This window comes from Notothenia rossii, assembly GCF_949606895.1.
Source record: "Notothenia rossii genome assembly, chromosome: 11".
NCBI classification, from domain to species: domain Eukaryota; kingdom Metazoa; phylum Chordata; class Actinopteri; order Perciformes; family Nototheniidae; genus Notothenia; species Notothenia rossii.
This window is the reverse complement of record NC_136910.1, coordinates 41093454-41109286: the sequence shown is the minus strand read 5'-3', so window position 1 is coordinate 41109286 and position 15833 is coordinate 41093454. Positions and strand designations below refer to the sequence as shown.

At 37.9% G+C, this 15833-nt stretch overlaps 1 protein-coding gene across 7 annotated transcripts in view; it reads left to right on the top strand.

The window, feature by feature from the left end:
* The window catches only part of mapk10 (mitogen-activated protein kinase 10), a 34394-nt gene that overhangs the window by 8584 nt on the left and 9977 nt on the right, over positions 1–15833 (top strand). For 4 of the 7 annotated variants that reach the window (XM_079660129.1, XM_079660132.1, XM_079660134.1 and 1 more), the window contains exons 2-9: positions 1190–1261; positions 2529–2698; positions 6758–6887; positions 7335–7393; positions 7843–7981; positions 8390–8555; positions 9150–9221; positions 12585–12767. In XM_079660129.1, the coding sequence (XP_079516255.1) occupies positions 1190–1261; positions 2529–2698; positions 6758–6887; positions 7335–7393; positions 7843–7981; positions 8390–8555; positions 9150–9221; positions 12585–12767 (991 nt within the window). Of the gene's footprint in view, positions 1–1189; positions 1288–2528; positions 2699–6757; positions 6888–7334; positions 7394–7842; positions 7982–8389; positions 8556–9149; positions 9222–11171; positions 11244–12584; positions 12768–15833 lie in introns of all 7 variants that reach the window. The other 3 variants (XM_079660131.1, XM_079660130.1, XM_079660135.1) reach the window with 3 other exon arrangements.

The window sequence follows — 15833 nt, the reverse complement described above, 5'->3', positions numbered from 1 at the left end:
TAAACCAAATTGACCTTCACTGTAAAAGCCTCCCAGCTTTGCCAAAGTTTCTACCCTACATTAATGCAAATGAAATGCCTGATGGCACAAGCTTTTTGAAATCTTGCTTCATGTATGATAGTGCTGTTAAAGATAACCGTGTGAAACTGAATGCATTATCAGTGTCTGAATTAACTTTTGAAAAATATTTTCTAGATAATGTCGCAGAGATCCCATGACCTGGTTTAAGAAGTTATAGTAGTTTACTGTCAACGTCAATATCAAAGAAGATGAGACATGTATATTAGTGAGGCTGTTGCCTGAAGAATATGTATATGTATTTGTAGTTTTAAGATTAAAAAAAACATTCATAAATCAGTAGCACAACAAATCTTATTGATTTAATAACTTTGATTTACTTCATATATAACCAAAAGACACTGAGGACATTTAGACGTGTGTGCACCAAGGGATTAATCAGTTTTAAGGTTCCAACCTTTTTGGCAAAAATAATTAGCTTTAAAGCTGAAAATTAAAGATTTATAAGAAAGTCAAAAGGTGCCATACAATCTGACCCAAAAAGTGTTGACGAGCTGTTATGATATCAGCCTTGTGCACATAAAGAGGGATAGCAGAAATATAAGGCTTCAGCGTGCCAGTCAGTCATTAACACCCACAACCTTACTGTCTTTCTACGCGGCAACACCATCTGTATTCAGGTCTTTTTTCAACTCACGTCAAACCGGTACCTTGAAACACAAAGACATTGGTCATTGTGGTGCATTGTACTCTGATGAAGAATCGATCATATTGGTCTATTCTTGTTAATAGAGGAGTGGGTAGGGACAACATGTTGTTTTTCTCACTTTGATTGAGAATGATGGGGCGATGGAAGAACAAGGGCCCAAACAAATATTCCATTACTGTGCACAATGCTCGACTAAGCATGATAAATCAAACTGATTTCTTATGATTTATATATTATGTGTTGTTGTTGTTGTTGTTGTTGTTGTTGTTGTTTTTGTTGTTGTTGTTGTCAGCAATAAAAGATCAATCCAGATGTGATTGAATGTACCATCAGTACACTTTATATTTAGGATCAGTTTCATTCCTTCTGATCAAATTGCAGGCTACATATTGTACATTTGTGTAACCAATGTCCGCATGACTCACTCCCTGACTCTGGCTCTCCTCTATTTGTGTGTTACAGGTATTTATGAGCAGACATTTCTTATACAACTGCAGCCAACCAATCCTGGATGTGAAGATAGCCTTTTGTCAGGTGTGTGTTCCTTACAGGTAAACAAGGTACAGTACTCATTCACTTCCATTTCCCCTTCATTGTTCTGTATGTCGTGGTATTGTTGTGTTTCTGTATTGAGAATTGAGATATCCGTTTGAGTAAAGATGTTTTTAACAACATGTATTCAACAGTAAAGATATAACGGTGGATAACCCTGAAGCTCAAAATGATTTCAACTCATTAAAAGAGAGCTATTGTTTAAATAGCTTGCGGCAAAAACATTTTTAGGTGAAGAGTTTGTAGCCTTATGGTGTTAAAAATGAATTCACGACAAGCTAAGAATAAAAGGGTTTATCTGCCACTGAAAGACAAAATAATGAAGAGGCTTCCTAGCTGAAGCTTAAGCGCCTGTCTCCTTTTAAATGTGAAACTCCTACGGGTTTAATTTCCTTACAATGACTTTATATCACAAGTCTGCATGTGTGAGAACTGCATATTTGGCTACAGGCTATTTCGCTTTAGCTAAAATTATTAACTTGGCATGTGATGTCTGTTCTACACGTGCATGAGTACATGTTTAATAGCCACTATAGATGGCTATATAGCAAGGGCTGCATGTATTGAAATAACCAGATCAGAGGATTGGATACCATGCTGGCAATGTTCAATAAAAATGTATTAAATCAAATATATACATTTTTCATTGCATTTCTAGGAAGTATTTCAAACGTGTGCCCCTCAGTAATACACAGTAATACACACAGCTTTGTTTTGTTTGTGAGCAGTGTTGTAATTACTAAGTCTGTAATTAACTGATCGTTTTTTGTTGTGGCACCGTTTGTTCCACTCCTCTGCCCAAGTAATTACAGCCTGGTTATTATTGTGTGCAGATTTATGAAATAATAATGTCCTCCGTCTGGTGAATACAGTTAGTGCCACTAATGTCATAACATGTAGAGTTTACATTTCTGCATGGAGACAGTGTAAACTGGCTGTACTGTGTGTCCTGTCCTGTTTATTCTACCTTCCCCGTTAACCAAATATCCCCAAACACGCACTTAAATACCAATATACACACATTTAAAGCAAAAGAAAGAGTCAATATTATAGAAGCAGCTAGATACACATTGATTGAGTTTTGGATGCTGATTTTTAAAATAATAATTTATTGACATAAAATGCACAATAAGAATGACCTTTTACTGTTACTGTTATTGCAGATGTTTTGCTTGCCAGGTAAGTAAACACATAAATCTTCTATAACATAACTAACAACATCTTTTTTTGTTGTGTTTTATTTATGCAGGGTTTTGGAAAACAAGTGGATGTGTCATATATCGCCCAACATTACAAGATGAGCAAAAGCAAAGTGGACAACCAGTTCTACAGTGTGGAAGTGGGAGACTCCACCTTCACAGTTTTAAAACGTTACCAGAATTTAAAGCCCATCGGCTCTGGAGCTCAGGGAATCGTCTGGTAAGTGCTCAACAGTGTGTTACCTTAATGTCCTCTGATACATCATATCATGCTATTTGATGTGTTTTTTAATTAGTATTCAATGTGTGATTATCTAATTTAGCTGGTTGTTGTTTTTCTAATTGTGTTGTCGTTTATTGCTGTGGGAGATTGTTAAGGGAGGATAATCACTGCTTACTGTTTCCACTGTTGTGTGAGTAAAGGGCTGAAAAAATAAATTTTACTTTTTTTATTTAATTGGGCAATCAGAAAGTCAGTGCTCTTCAGTGCTCTACAACATCCTGCTGTGTCTCCATTATGCATGACCAAACATAACATCTGCACAGCATGCAGCCTTGGGATCCATTTTGACAGAATTGTTGTGATCAGCCAAACATTAAGCCTGGCAAACAGATAGAGTTTGCTTTAAAAGAACAAATAAACTTCAATTATTAATGTATTTGTGATGCAGGTGAATAGGAATATCTAAGATAATGATCCGATGACCATTTTCTTTTAAACTTTGTCAACATTTTCTATTGTTTCTGTGAAAACATGGGGAATTAAGTATTGATTAAGCTTGAACTAAACCAGAGCGTGATTAAGTATACACATGTTTGTGTCCCTAAACAAATAAGGATCAATTGTGGCAAGTAATGAGTAAAAGATTCTCCTCCTCTAATTTTGGAGAAATGTATTTGCAAGTGACTGACATTTTGTCACAGCTAACTGAGAAGCGTACCTGTGTCTTCCTATTATAGCAATTAAATAGTTTATGAATGTATTTTATATTAGACTTTAGAAGGTAAGAAGGATGGAAATGTAAAAGCAAACAACAAAATGTAGTGCAAATTAAGGACCATTATTGCTTCTTTATTAAGAAAGTGTCAAAATATGAGCATTGTTTATCAGTAGAAGCTGTAAAATATTACATGAAAAAACTACAAAAATGACTATTTATTAGTTGAATCAGGATTTTTGGCAAAATGTAGTCTTACATGTGAAGTGGTTGGCCACACAATTTGGATTGACTATAGGCTCATTCTCTTTCCGGTGCAATGAGCTGATGATAAATGTTGGATAGAATAAGGATGCGTCGGCTATAGCCGTTTTACAGAACGGGTGAATCCTTAATCCGGATTGCAGAGAGCTCATATTCATTGTAATTCATCTCACATGCCCTGTCAGAATGCAGCGAACCACTGCCAAGTCTCCATTTAAAGGAATGCATCTCACAGTCTTTGTCAAGTGACCGAACAAATCCATATTTATTATAAGTTGTATTTATGTTAATTCCGTGTCACTGTGTTGATATACGTCCCTCAGAGATGCTCCCTGGGATGAGCCAAGTTGACATGTTTTATATCTTCCTTTCTTATATGGTGTTTGAAGAATTGCTGCTCTCAACAGTCTAAACCCCCTTGCCCTCCACTCGCTCTCTTTTATTGTCCTTCCTTTGCTTCCCATGCCCTCAGTCCTTCTCTCCTTCCGCTCCAAAGCAGGCTGTTAGTGCTAATGCTGGGATTGTGCCCATTTGAAGGATATTGTAGAGATGGATGGCAGGGAGAAAGTGCAAATCTAATTTAACCTGCTCCGCTTGGCCCTGCCTACAGCTGTCATCTGGTGTCAGCTGGTGACGGCATTACCACGATCCAAACCGTGTAAAACCCCCAAATAATGATGTAATATTATTCTGGATATAGAGATCAAATGTGACACACATTGAAATGATCTCATCTGTGTCAACAGTATAGCACAAAGCAGTGACATGTATATTAATGTTAGAGGAATGATTTTATTATGACAGGATGATAACATAATTAGAGCGACTTGCCAACTGTGCATTATTGTCAGAGTGGATGTCATAATCTCATCTACATGAACATCTGTCTGATTTAAACAGTTGTTCTACCAACATACATGTGCCGCACAACAGCTTGTATGTAAATTAGAATATAAAAAAGCAGAGAGTGAGTAATTCTGCTTTTTCTCATGCAATCAGGGGGTTCTTGCCCCTTAAAGCCTGAGAACATGGTAATGACGTTACACTTTCACCAATCTGTGCACATCTCTGCCCTTATGACTTTTGCACTCGGTCAGACTGAGCTTTCCAAGCAATCTTAAGAGGGATGAAGGCTTTACGTAGTTTAGCTTGTCATGACATCATCTTTCACTCAGCAAGAAAAGTGATGATAGGCCCCAATCCCTATTGGATCAATGCTTTTATGAAGGATTCACTGTTTCCATGGTCACACAACATCCCTGGCCTGCAGTCTCCAGAGACATGATGAACCATACTTGTGTCCCATCCATCCACAAACCCACACACACAGCGTCGACTTGATGCAGTGAGCCTGCATACCGCACTGAGAGTCAATGTGTGTCAGTTTAAGATTCAGCTGAGAATGTGATGTGAATGGCATCTTTATTGTGGCTTTTTCTGTCATGGTACTACTTTTCATTGAAAGCAAACATGCTTCTACACTCGGAGACAAAATCCCAAATGTTCCCAGGGGCTGGGATTGTGTCGAGTCTGCAAAGAATTCACTTTGCAGTAATGACCTCCAAAATGGGTTGAGCCAGTATGTGGAAAAAGAAGCCATAAAGTGTCCTCCTTTGTTTCACTGCAGTGTACTCTTCATTGTTCTTAATACAACAGCATCAATCATGTTTTCATATTATAATCAAGTGTAATCTGATATTTCATGCTGATAATTAGAAGTATAGTCGGGTTTTATGGTAGCATTTTAATGGTTGTACCTGGAATTAAAGGAATAGTTTTACATTTTTGGAAATCCTCTTATCTGCTTTAATGCTAAGAATTAAATGAGAAGATCAATGCCATTTTTCAATCTGTGCTGTAAGCCTCTGCCAGTAGCGGTTATCTTAGTTTTAGAATAAAGACTGGAAACAGGGCTTAGTAGCTAGCTTGGCTGTGTCCAAATATAACAATTATGCACACCAGCTCTCTAGGAAATCAACAAATTTAATTTGCACAAAACAATACAAATGTCAGGAGGTTGTACTATGATAACAGTTATACTCCTCTCTTATCTGTATATTACATTTAAAGTTTGTGGCGTTTAATTTAGCTGGGAGCAGCTAGCCCAGCTCGGTCCAAAGTCACTATTTCTTGGCAGGTCACAGTGACTTCCTGGGTTTTTTAAGGCTGCTTGCATTCACGCTGCAGCGTTTTACACCACACATTGTTTAACTACCATGACTTACGACTACCACGACTTAGCTTATTTTGCTAGAACTGTTTTTTAATCGCTAAAAAAATGGTTGTGTTTTTTTGCTCATAACAGCCTATCGGCCACATTGAACCTGATTTTAAAGTGGACCTATCATGCAATATTTTAATAATATATTGTAGGGCCATACCTATATAAAACATTTCTGTGAAGTTTTTTTTTCAAAATAATAAACAGATCATGCATTTTAGCCATGCCTCATTTCGCTCTATTTGCTCTATTCCGCCCTGTCTTCAAAAGGGCTGATTCTGTGGCAAATGAGCTGCAGCTGACCACGCCCCCATGCAAAGGAGGGGGGCGAGGCATGAGCGTCATGTTACCATGCTGTTACCATGCTGTTACCATGCTGTTACCATGCCACGCAACCTCTCATTCTCCTGATAGGTGGAGAATTGCCCATATAGGCGGAGCACCTCGTTTCTGACGTCAGAACAATTTCAAATCTGGATCAGTCTGTATCAGATCCGTTGCAGCCCCGTTTTTAGAGATTTGGGTATTGAGGAAAAGAGAGAGGGTTGTGTTTTCTGACACTTGGTGAGTTCCCTGACACACCGGGGACAGATATTCATGTATAAAAGACGTACAAAGGTGCATTTTGCATGATAGGTCCCCTTTTAGGTTTATCTGTTACTGTCAAGACCATACCGCAGAAAAAATATTGTTTAAACAAATCATCAGTCTTTTGTTGTTGTTGGAGCTGTCAAAAATAATTATTTTGTTTGTGTCCAATGACATTCCGAGTGGATTGTCACAGTATTGTGATTCATCCAACCATAAACACAAAAGGAAAATGGTTCCATTGTCCTCTATTTTATCTCTTCTGCAGTGCGGGCTACGATGCTGTCCTGGACAGAAATGTAGCCATCAAGAAGCTGAGCAGACCCTTCCAGAACCAGACCCACGCAAAGAGGGCCTACCGGGAGTTGGTGCTCATGAAATGTGTCAATCACAAAAATGTAAGTGATTCAGCTGAGGGGTAATGGGGATAGGGGGGAATGGCAATGTCTCTATTGTCAGGATGAGGCACAGTTTTAGACTATACCCCACTCAGTGTCTATTTTTGGTTCTTGATAAATCCCTTCGCCACAAAACTGAGACAAGAGACTGCAACATTACGACCGTGTTAAATTTGATGCTTCCAGAAATGTACCAAATTGGCAGGAGAGTGAAACAGAGAGCTCTCCAAGGCAAGAATGTAATCTCTTTTCTTTTTGTCTTCTCCCCCTCCTACACATTTATCCCCACTCTTTTGTTCCAATTCACTTCTTCGGTCTATCTCTTACTCAGCAGTGTCCTTCTTCAGGGTCTTTAATACTTGTCTCCACATTCCCTGCTAACTTCGATTTTGTACATTTACTGAAAGTGCTTTACGGTGATCCTCTCCATGCTCTTCTTTCTTTCAGATTATCAGTTTATTAAATGTCTTCACACAACAGAAATCATTAGAGGACTTCCAGGATGTGTGAGTAGACTAAATCCTTCCATGCGTGATTATATTTCCATGTCAAAGGAAAAGAAAAGATGCCTATGTTCCTGTCATATTGTTACTCAAATTACAGAGAGTAGAAAGGGACTGATGTGCTCATTGCCCCTTCACACCTGCAGTTGTTGGAACATAACCTCTGGAGTGAAAGTACTGTAGGAGTAACCAGAGGCTGATAGAGATGTCCTGTTCACATAATGAATGATACATGAGATTGTGTTAGAGTTTAGCACAATGTCTCTGTAAACAGAACTACACATTTGTCTTTGTGGCACCAGATTTGGTAAAGAAATGCTCAGTTTATCACTTTCACTTAGAGCTATAATTCAAATGATTTAAGTTAAAGGATAACTTGTGAAATAACTCATCAGTCACTCACCTATTAGGTCGGTAAACAAACAAATAAATCCATGAAATCTTTTTCCCAGGTACCTAGTGATGGAGCTGATGGATGCCAACTTGTGCCAGGTGATTCAGATGGAGCTTGACCACGAGAGAATGTCCTACCTGCTCTACCAGATGCTGTGTGGAATCAAACACCTGCACTCAGCCGGCATCATTCACAGGGTAGGAGAGCAAGATACCTCCATTCAATTGTTTAACTCTTTAATATGGTTTGTTTTTACAAGTTTCTGGGTAGAAATGTTAAATGTAACATCAGTAGCCATCACTTTGGATAAGGTGGCACAGTGGAAACAGGGTTCCCCCCCCCCTGTGCTTTGGTCTTCAGTGACAATATAAATGTAATCAAATGTAACAATGATTACATGTATTGCCCCTTTAATAGATTAATAACAAAAACAAACATAGCTTTTAATACTACATATTTTTTTAAACCACATGCAATACTCCTGCAATACTCCTTCAAATAACCAAGTCAAATAACAGTAATAATTCAAACCTGTCTATGAATATAAGGTTAGTAAATGACCTATGTATACACAGTTTCTCAAATCAGTCTATTCCCATCTTTAGGATCTCAAACCAAGCAATATAGTGGTGAAGTCAGACTGCACCCTGAAGATCCTGGACTTTGGTTTGGCCAGGACCGCAGGCACCAGCTTCATGATGACCCCCTATGTGGTAACCAGATACTACAGAGCCCCAGAGGTGATCCTTGGTATGGGATACAAAGAGAACGGTGAGCATTCATCGTGAATGAGTGGATGAAATTCAGAAATATTGAAAGGATAGCACTAGCAATATTTGCTGATACACTACCTCATTAAAAGACTTTATTGAAGCTTACAGTATATGAACATCATGTTTGTTTGTCTTTTATCAAAAGCCATTCAGGATCTCACATGTATATTTCTTATTCAAATCGACAAACAAATCCTAAGCCGCGAAATGTACAAATGAACTTAAATGAAATGAAGTGTCGGCAGCGAGTCACTGATTAAAAGCCTCTAGAACAGCAGACATGTGGTTGAATATCAGACTCAGCTATGACTCATTAGCAGCTTTCCTCCAACGCATAGAAGTCTGTAAGCTCCAAAGCTCTGATTTTCCTGCCGCTAGTTAGTCATTCTCCTCTTCTGCTCTCTGTCTATTACTTTTCTCATTTGAGTTTGTCTCTATGTAACCAGCTTCTGACTAATTATTTCTCCTTCGCTGAATGGCGGCTATTCACTATTGCTTCTCCCAGAAAGCTTAATGTGTCTAACACTAACCTTTGCCTTCCTCTCTTTTCTTTTGTTCCCACTTCGTCTTACTGTCACCTCTTTTCCTGCAGTGGATTTATGGTCGGTGGGGTGCATTATGGGAGAAATGGTGCGCCACAAAATCCTCTTCCCTGGGCGGGACTGTATCCTTGTTATCTAATGGTAACACCATTTCTGTTTTTAGGTTACTGCCTGCTGTATATAATAGAGAATTAATTGGATCACTCTTTGTTTTTATTGTAGAACTCATGGGTTGCAAGTGTACGACTCAAGATCTGCCAATTGAAACACTCTTAAAGTCAATTGATTGGAGAGCTTAAAATAAAGGGAATAAAACCAGGTTGACAATTATTCCTATGATATATGTAGATATTTATTTCATACAGTGTGACATGCTTCACATGGTAATCTTTTGCTTTAGTTCCATTATTTTACATTACATTACTAATTTTCCCTGTATGTTAATGAGGTGAACTAAATAATGTTGCTGCCTTTATAACAAATCTCCATTAAAATGTCCACTGAACCTCTTTTAACACTTTTAATTTAACCTGCAAGAAGACCCTAACACAAGCATCATATATAATTGTTCTCAGGTCACAATGTCTGCATCTTAAGCGTTATTCAATCTCTCAGTTCAAAAATATGGAGCTCTTTCTCTAAATATTTAAGTGTTGGCTATTTAGAGTGTTTCTGTGAGGCACACCCGGTGTGTCCTCCTGCAGCGAGGGGCTTTGATTGCATCCTTCAGATGACTTCTTTCATTAGGATGGATATGGATCAAAAGTCCCCCTGCTGAGTTTGTGCACGTGTGTGCACATGTGAAGTACATCTTGCCATCTGAGTGTGCCCACACATGTGAGTCAGACACAGTTATTACAAATTCAGTAAATTAATAATGAAGGATTATGTATTCATTTTGAGCAACTGTTAGTAGCAGCTTAATCGAACTCATTGGTGGTGTGAGGAAAGTTGAAAGGTTGACTATTAGCATGTTAGCTAAACAAATGAGACAAATGCCATGATGGTAAAGTCTTAATACAGATTTTACAAGGTAGAAATAATGTATAAAGGACTTTAGTGTTTCCATGGGATTCGTTGACAATAACGAACATGTAAAATATCTCCTACCTCATTGGTTAAAAGAGGATTGCACTGTAAATGCTAAGCGGCAGATAAGCTGTGTGTGTCTGCAGATGCTTGTGCCTAATACTGCTGTCTCTCCATCCCTGAGTGTGCACTCCCTGAAAGATTAATGCTCTGGAGAACTAGAAAACCCCTGCAATGAGCTCAGCACTATCTCCCTCCTTCTGTCTCTGGAACTCTTATCACCTAACTCTTCATCCTTTCTTACTGTACGTCAATGGCTTTTGTTAATATGCTGCTTATAGATTAGTTTCTGGACTGGTACCCCGTCGTTGCTCATCTTAATTCACTTCATGGACTATTCGACTTTAAGTATTGACCTGGCTGAAGTTATCGGAACCTACCTGTCAAATGATGATAAAGAAAAGCCGCCTGTCGCAGGTCACAGCACAGCGAGCCACAGGGTGACTCTGTGTTCAAAGGCCATTTAGTAAAACAGCGTGTTAAATAGGCAGCTAAGGATTGATGATAAACAAAATGCTCTGTTTGGCTTACATGTCGCGTAAATATAGAAAGGAAATACTGGTGTGACATGTGATGACATGTACTGCATATCTTCATTTAGGAATGATTGCACTTGTATTTGTTATTACTTTATAAAGTGTCATGTAGTAAAATAGAAGTTAGGTTGTCTCTAGCTTCTGTAATGTTGTATATCTCAGTAAAACAAAAATTACAGGTGGACCCCTCTCCAAATCTAATTTGACGGGATACATTTATTTAACACCCAATGAGCTCAAGATGAGTCATCAACAAAATCTTCACGTTTCACAGGAAAAATAGACACAGGCATACAGGATAAACATTTGGGAATTGGTTTTGTTTTTAACAAGTGTAGGAGGTAGAAGTGTTATGTGATTTTTAATAGATGACGGTAATGCGAGCATGTGTGTGTGTGTTTGCTTGTGCATGTACCTGTGTGTTGGTGTGTGTGTGTGCGACCCCAGTGGACATGTGGTCAGTCGGCTGCATCTTTGGAGAGGTGATAAGAGGGACAGTGCTGTTCCCTGGGACGGACCGTATCCTTCTGACCTTCGCCACTCCCTCTCTCTGTTTTTCATGTAAACCTGAATATCATGTAAAAAACAGCAGTTACTTGAGAGCAGGTTGTGATGTCCTGAATCCAGTGATTAAAAGCACACAGAGTGGAGCGTCATGCTTTTTGGCAACGACATGCTGAGGAGATACACCTCTAGCTGGAATAAAACAAAAGGTCTTCATAATGTTTTCAGAACTCGATATCATCACTTATGTTTGAGGGTGTTGTTACAATTAGCAGATGTTTCACTACCATTATATGACTGGGGCGCAGACTTTGTAGATTTTTGTTAACAGAGCCTGAGACTTGATTTGACTTAGGATTGTGCTATTATATTAACATATATCAGTGGCATACAATGATCTTAAAAGGAGAATAGTATCATTTTTACAATTATATCCGGGACAATTTATCATCCAACAGAAGTTATCGGGACAGCTTTATCCAGCAACTTGCTAAAGAGCCATGGATAAGAACCTTGGTGGATGAAAAATAATTGTCTCTCTGAGCACTTGGTGGATCATGGCCAATTTGCAATGGAGACAAAAAGGAGGTGTCGTTCCAGCAAGATGAAGTAGCGGGGATCTCTGGTCGCTCTGGCAGCTCCCTGCCTCCTCTGGCAGCCTGTGTGAGAACCAGGAGAGGGGAGTGGGTCATTTGGAGTAAGAGAGGAAGTATTTGCTTCCAGAAAGGAGGGGAAACCCAATCTGACACTCCCCACAGAACACAGCCACATGCTACATGGCTCTTATTAATTAAAACTCACACTGTATATATTGTGGTCAGGAGGTTCATAAGCAGGATAATTGTTATCTGACTACGTTTTTCTTTTTAGGTAGGGAAATATAGACAAAGTATTTTCATCAAGACACAAACTAATGTCTCACTGGAGCTGGATTTGAGTTGCAGTAAACATTGCTTGAAACACACTAAAGCCTACAATTTCCTTAATTCAATAAGAAAAACTGCATATTTTTGTCAATTTCTATGGATGCTTGTCTGAGGGTTGGATAGGACTGTTTTGTAATCTGACAAAAATACTTAGTGGAACCTGATGATCATGCTTTTAGGTATGTCTAACTCGTATTTTTGCTGATGATACTTAGTTTTATATTTATGTGTTTACATTTGATTTGAACACACCATTTCCATTATCACAAGTCCATAATTTCAACATTTGAGAAAATCTAAATATTAGTGTTTTTTTCTAAATTTATATTCTGTAGTATTGTGTGGAAAGTTTTCCCCGAGTGGACACTGAGGAGTACAGGATAGTGCGTCTCCCATGTGTGCTTCCCTTAACCCTGACCCACCACACCAGACATCGACCAGTGGAACAAGGTGATCGAGCAGCTGGGAACACCACTACCAGAGTTCATGAAGAAGCTGCAGCCCACAGTGAGGAACTACGTCGAGAACCGGCCAAAATATGCAGGTCTCACCTTTCCCAAGCTCTTCCCCGACTGCCTTTTCCCTGCTGACTCTGAGAACAACAAACTCAAAGGTGAGAAATGTCATAAATCAATTGTATTCTAGCCATTTTATCAGATTGCATTGATATGTTTATCATGTATTGTCATGCATGTAATTTTAATCAATTTGTTTGATTATTTGTATTGAATTATTTTGCATTATAGGCAATTATTTTAACAGGAGGAATTCACCATGGAAAGAAATAACATACATCGTAAAATCACTCGTAGGATTTTTTATGATGCCAAATATTTGTTAACTACTGAAGCCCTAGCACATAAGATGTAAAGTTTATCTCCCATATAGGACATAGTAACATTTACACAAAATCATCATGTGAGGGACACAGTTATGTTCTAGCAGGGGAACTGTGAAAGCACGTTTTACTGCTTACACCACACATGGGCAGGCCTGTTAAAATCACAATGGTCTGCTATAAATTATAACAGAAATATAATGCCAGTCCATTTAATGTTTCAATAAATTAGAGCAGCACTTTATAGCACATCTCTATCCATCTATCTACGTATCTATCTATCTATCTATCTATCTATCTATCTATCTATCTATCTATCTATCTATCTATCTATCTATCTATCTATCTATCTATTTGTCTATCTATCTATCTATCTATCTATCTATTTGTATATCTATCTATCTATCTATCTATCTATCTATCTATCTATCTATCTATTTGTCTATCTATCTATCTATCTATCTATCTATTTGTCTATCTATCTATCTATCTATCTATCTATCTATTTGCCTATCTATTTATCTATCTATGAACAGGTCATAAGGTCAGCATATCAATTCAACCAAAACTTCGGTTTATGACTGAAATGTAAATTCCCGCCCTAGCCATACCTTATGGTAACTGCTAATTAGCATATTTGAGCATGCTAACACGTAAGATCTTCCACATGCTAAACACTAAGATCTTCCACATGCTAAACCTAAACACCTGCAAAACATCATGTTAGCTTTAATCTTAAAGTACATCCTCATATTAATATCTTTGTACATCCGGCCCTAAACTGTTTTATTGTAGATAAACTTACAGTGTCTTCTTGATTTATTATATTCTATATTTCTATCATTGACCTTCTACTTTCCCCCTTTGAAAGTATGTACTCTTAATATTTTTTTCATCAAAAATAACATATTTAAAAAATAATTCAATAACGTGATTTAACCACTAGGTACACACAGCATACAATACCATAATAACTTTGTATTATTAGTGTAGGACACTTATGTATGTACTGTATAACATCTGAAGATGTGTAGTTTTATTAATGTTTTCACATAATCTTACAGCATATTGTTATATTATTTCACATGTTTTACTTCTACACATTAAAATCTGATTTGTAAAACATCACAGATAGAAAGGTATATCCGTCATTTAATGTTAAGCTATCGAAATTGTGATTCCATAGATGTGTCTCCCATCACCCAAAACCCCTAACGTAACTATTCTCTCAACTCAATATTTACATTCTTATATTCAAAGAAAATCTTATATTCAAAGAAAATCATTAATATCTTTAAAAACTACAAGTCCTTTTCTATCAGCTGTGCACCGTTATGGTGTAAATACAGCCTATTTACCAATTGGATCAAATATAAAATTCAGCTGAATTAGTGTTGATACTGCAAGGAGACGTATTGTGTGAAAAGACATTGAAGATGTTGTTTAATTGCTGATATATTTATGATAATATACGTATTCAGTTTCGGTGGCAGTTCTTCCAGTTTGTCTAGAAGTCTTCTAATCAGGGCTCTATAATATTGTGTGTACAGATGTGTAATATTTAATGCAGCCGAACCGTGTGTTACAATGCCGTTATGTGATGACTTCCAAAGAGAAAAGCAAGCACACTCGGAATAAAGTATTATTTTCTTCTTTTGAAATTTTATTTTTTTCGGATTTCATAACGCATTAACACAATATCCCAACGTGCATTGCGGCTAAACAATCCAATTACCGAGCTTCAACCATAGCTGAGGATCTTGGGTAATCAGTTGGGTGTGTATCTGTTTCCGGTTATTTTATTTTGAAATTCAGTTCCTGACGGACGCCAAAAAAGCCAGAGATTATAGAATTAAACAAATAAATAAAAACAAAGATAATTGTGTGTTATTGTTGAGTAAATAACAATGTGTTATTTAGAAAAGAATAACAAATTAGAAGGAAAAAAAGATTTAAAAAATACAGATTTCCGTATTCTGAGGCTCTGCGCCCCATTTATTTTCCTCACAGACGACAAAAAAAGTCCGACATTATACGATTTAAAATAAAAACAATAATTGTGGCTTGATATTGAGTAAAAACATGTTTTTATGAACCCCACAGCTTCCGCTCTTCCAAGACCCGACCGGACAAAAAGACGTGCTGCAGGCACGAAACATACTACTAGAAAATCGTGTTGGTGAATCAATAGATTAAATGTCGTGACTATAACACGAAATGCAGTGAGACTGGGTTGTACACAGAGCAGGTTGTAGACTCTGTTTTGAAAACTTCATGCATAGGGAATAAAAATGTTCCCTCAAAAAACTTTTATTTTAAATGTCGCTTTTGGGCCTCTACATTGAAACTCATATTATGCATCTTATGCAGAGGGTTAACCACATCATCTTCTTCTAAATCGAGAAGTGCAACCATTCTTCCCAAAAGTGCAAATTCCCTCCATTGAGAGATAACAAAATAAGCTTTTTCTGTGTCCCCGTTCCCACATCAAAGCTCCTTTCTGGTAGAATTCTCATGAATGACTTTTGTATTCTGGCTGCTCCCTGCTGGAGTGACAGTGTTAAAGGAAATGCAGCTAGATAGGAGTGTGGGAGGGTGTGAGACCGGGTTGAAGTGCTGCTGTTTTGTTCTGTCACTGGTAGGAACTGAGGCAGACATCCTTAGGGCTTTGATTATTTTTGAACTGCATGAGGCAGCGGCTGACAGAAAGTACTGTATGACACGAGAGAAGATAGATAAGGAGTCAGGAGAGGTGGAAGGAGAGCGATAGAGGAGTCGTTTTACAGACTTACCATCCGTTTGTTATTGACGTGTTGATGCTCAGGCAGAATGCAGCGACTG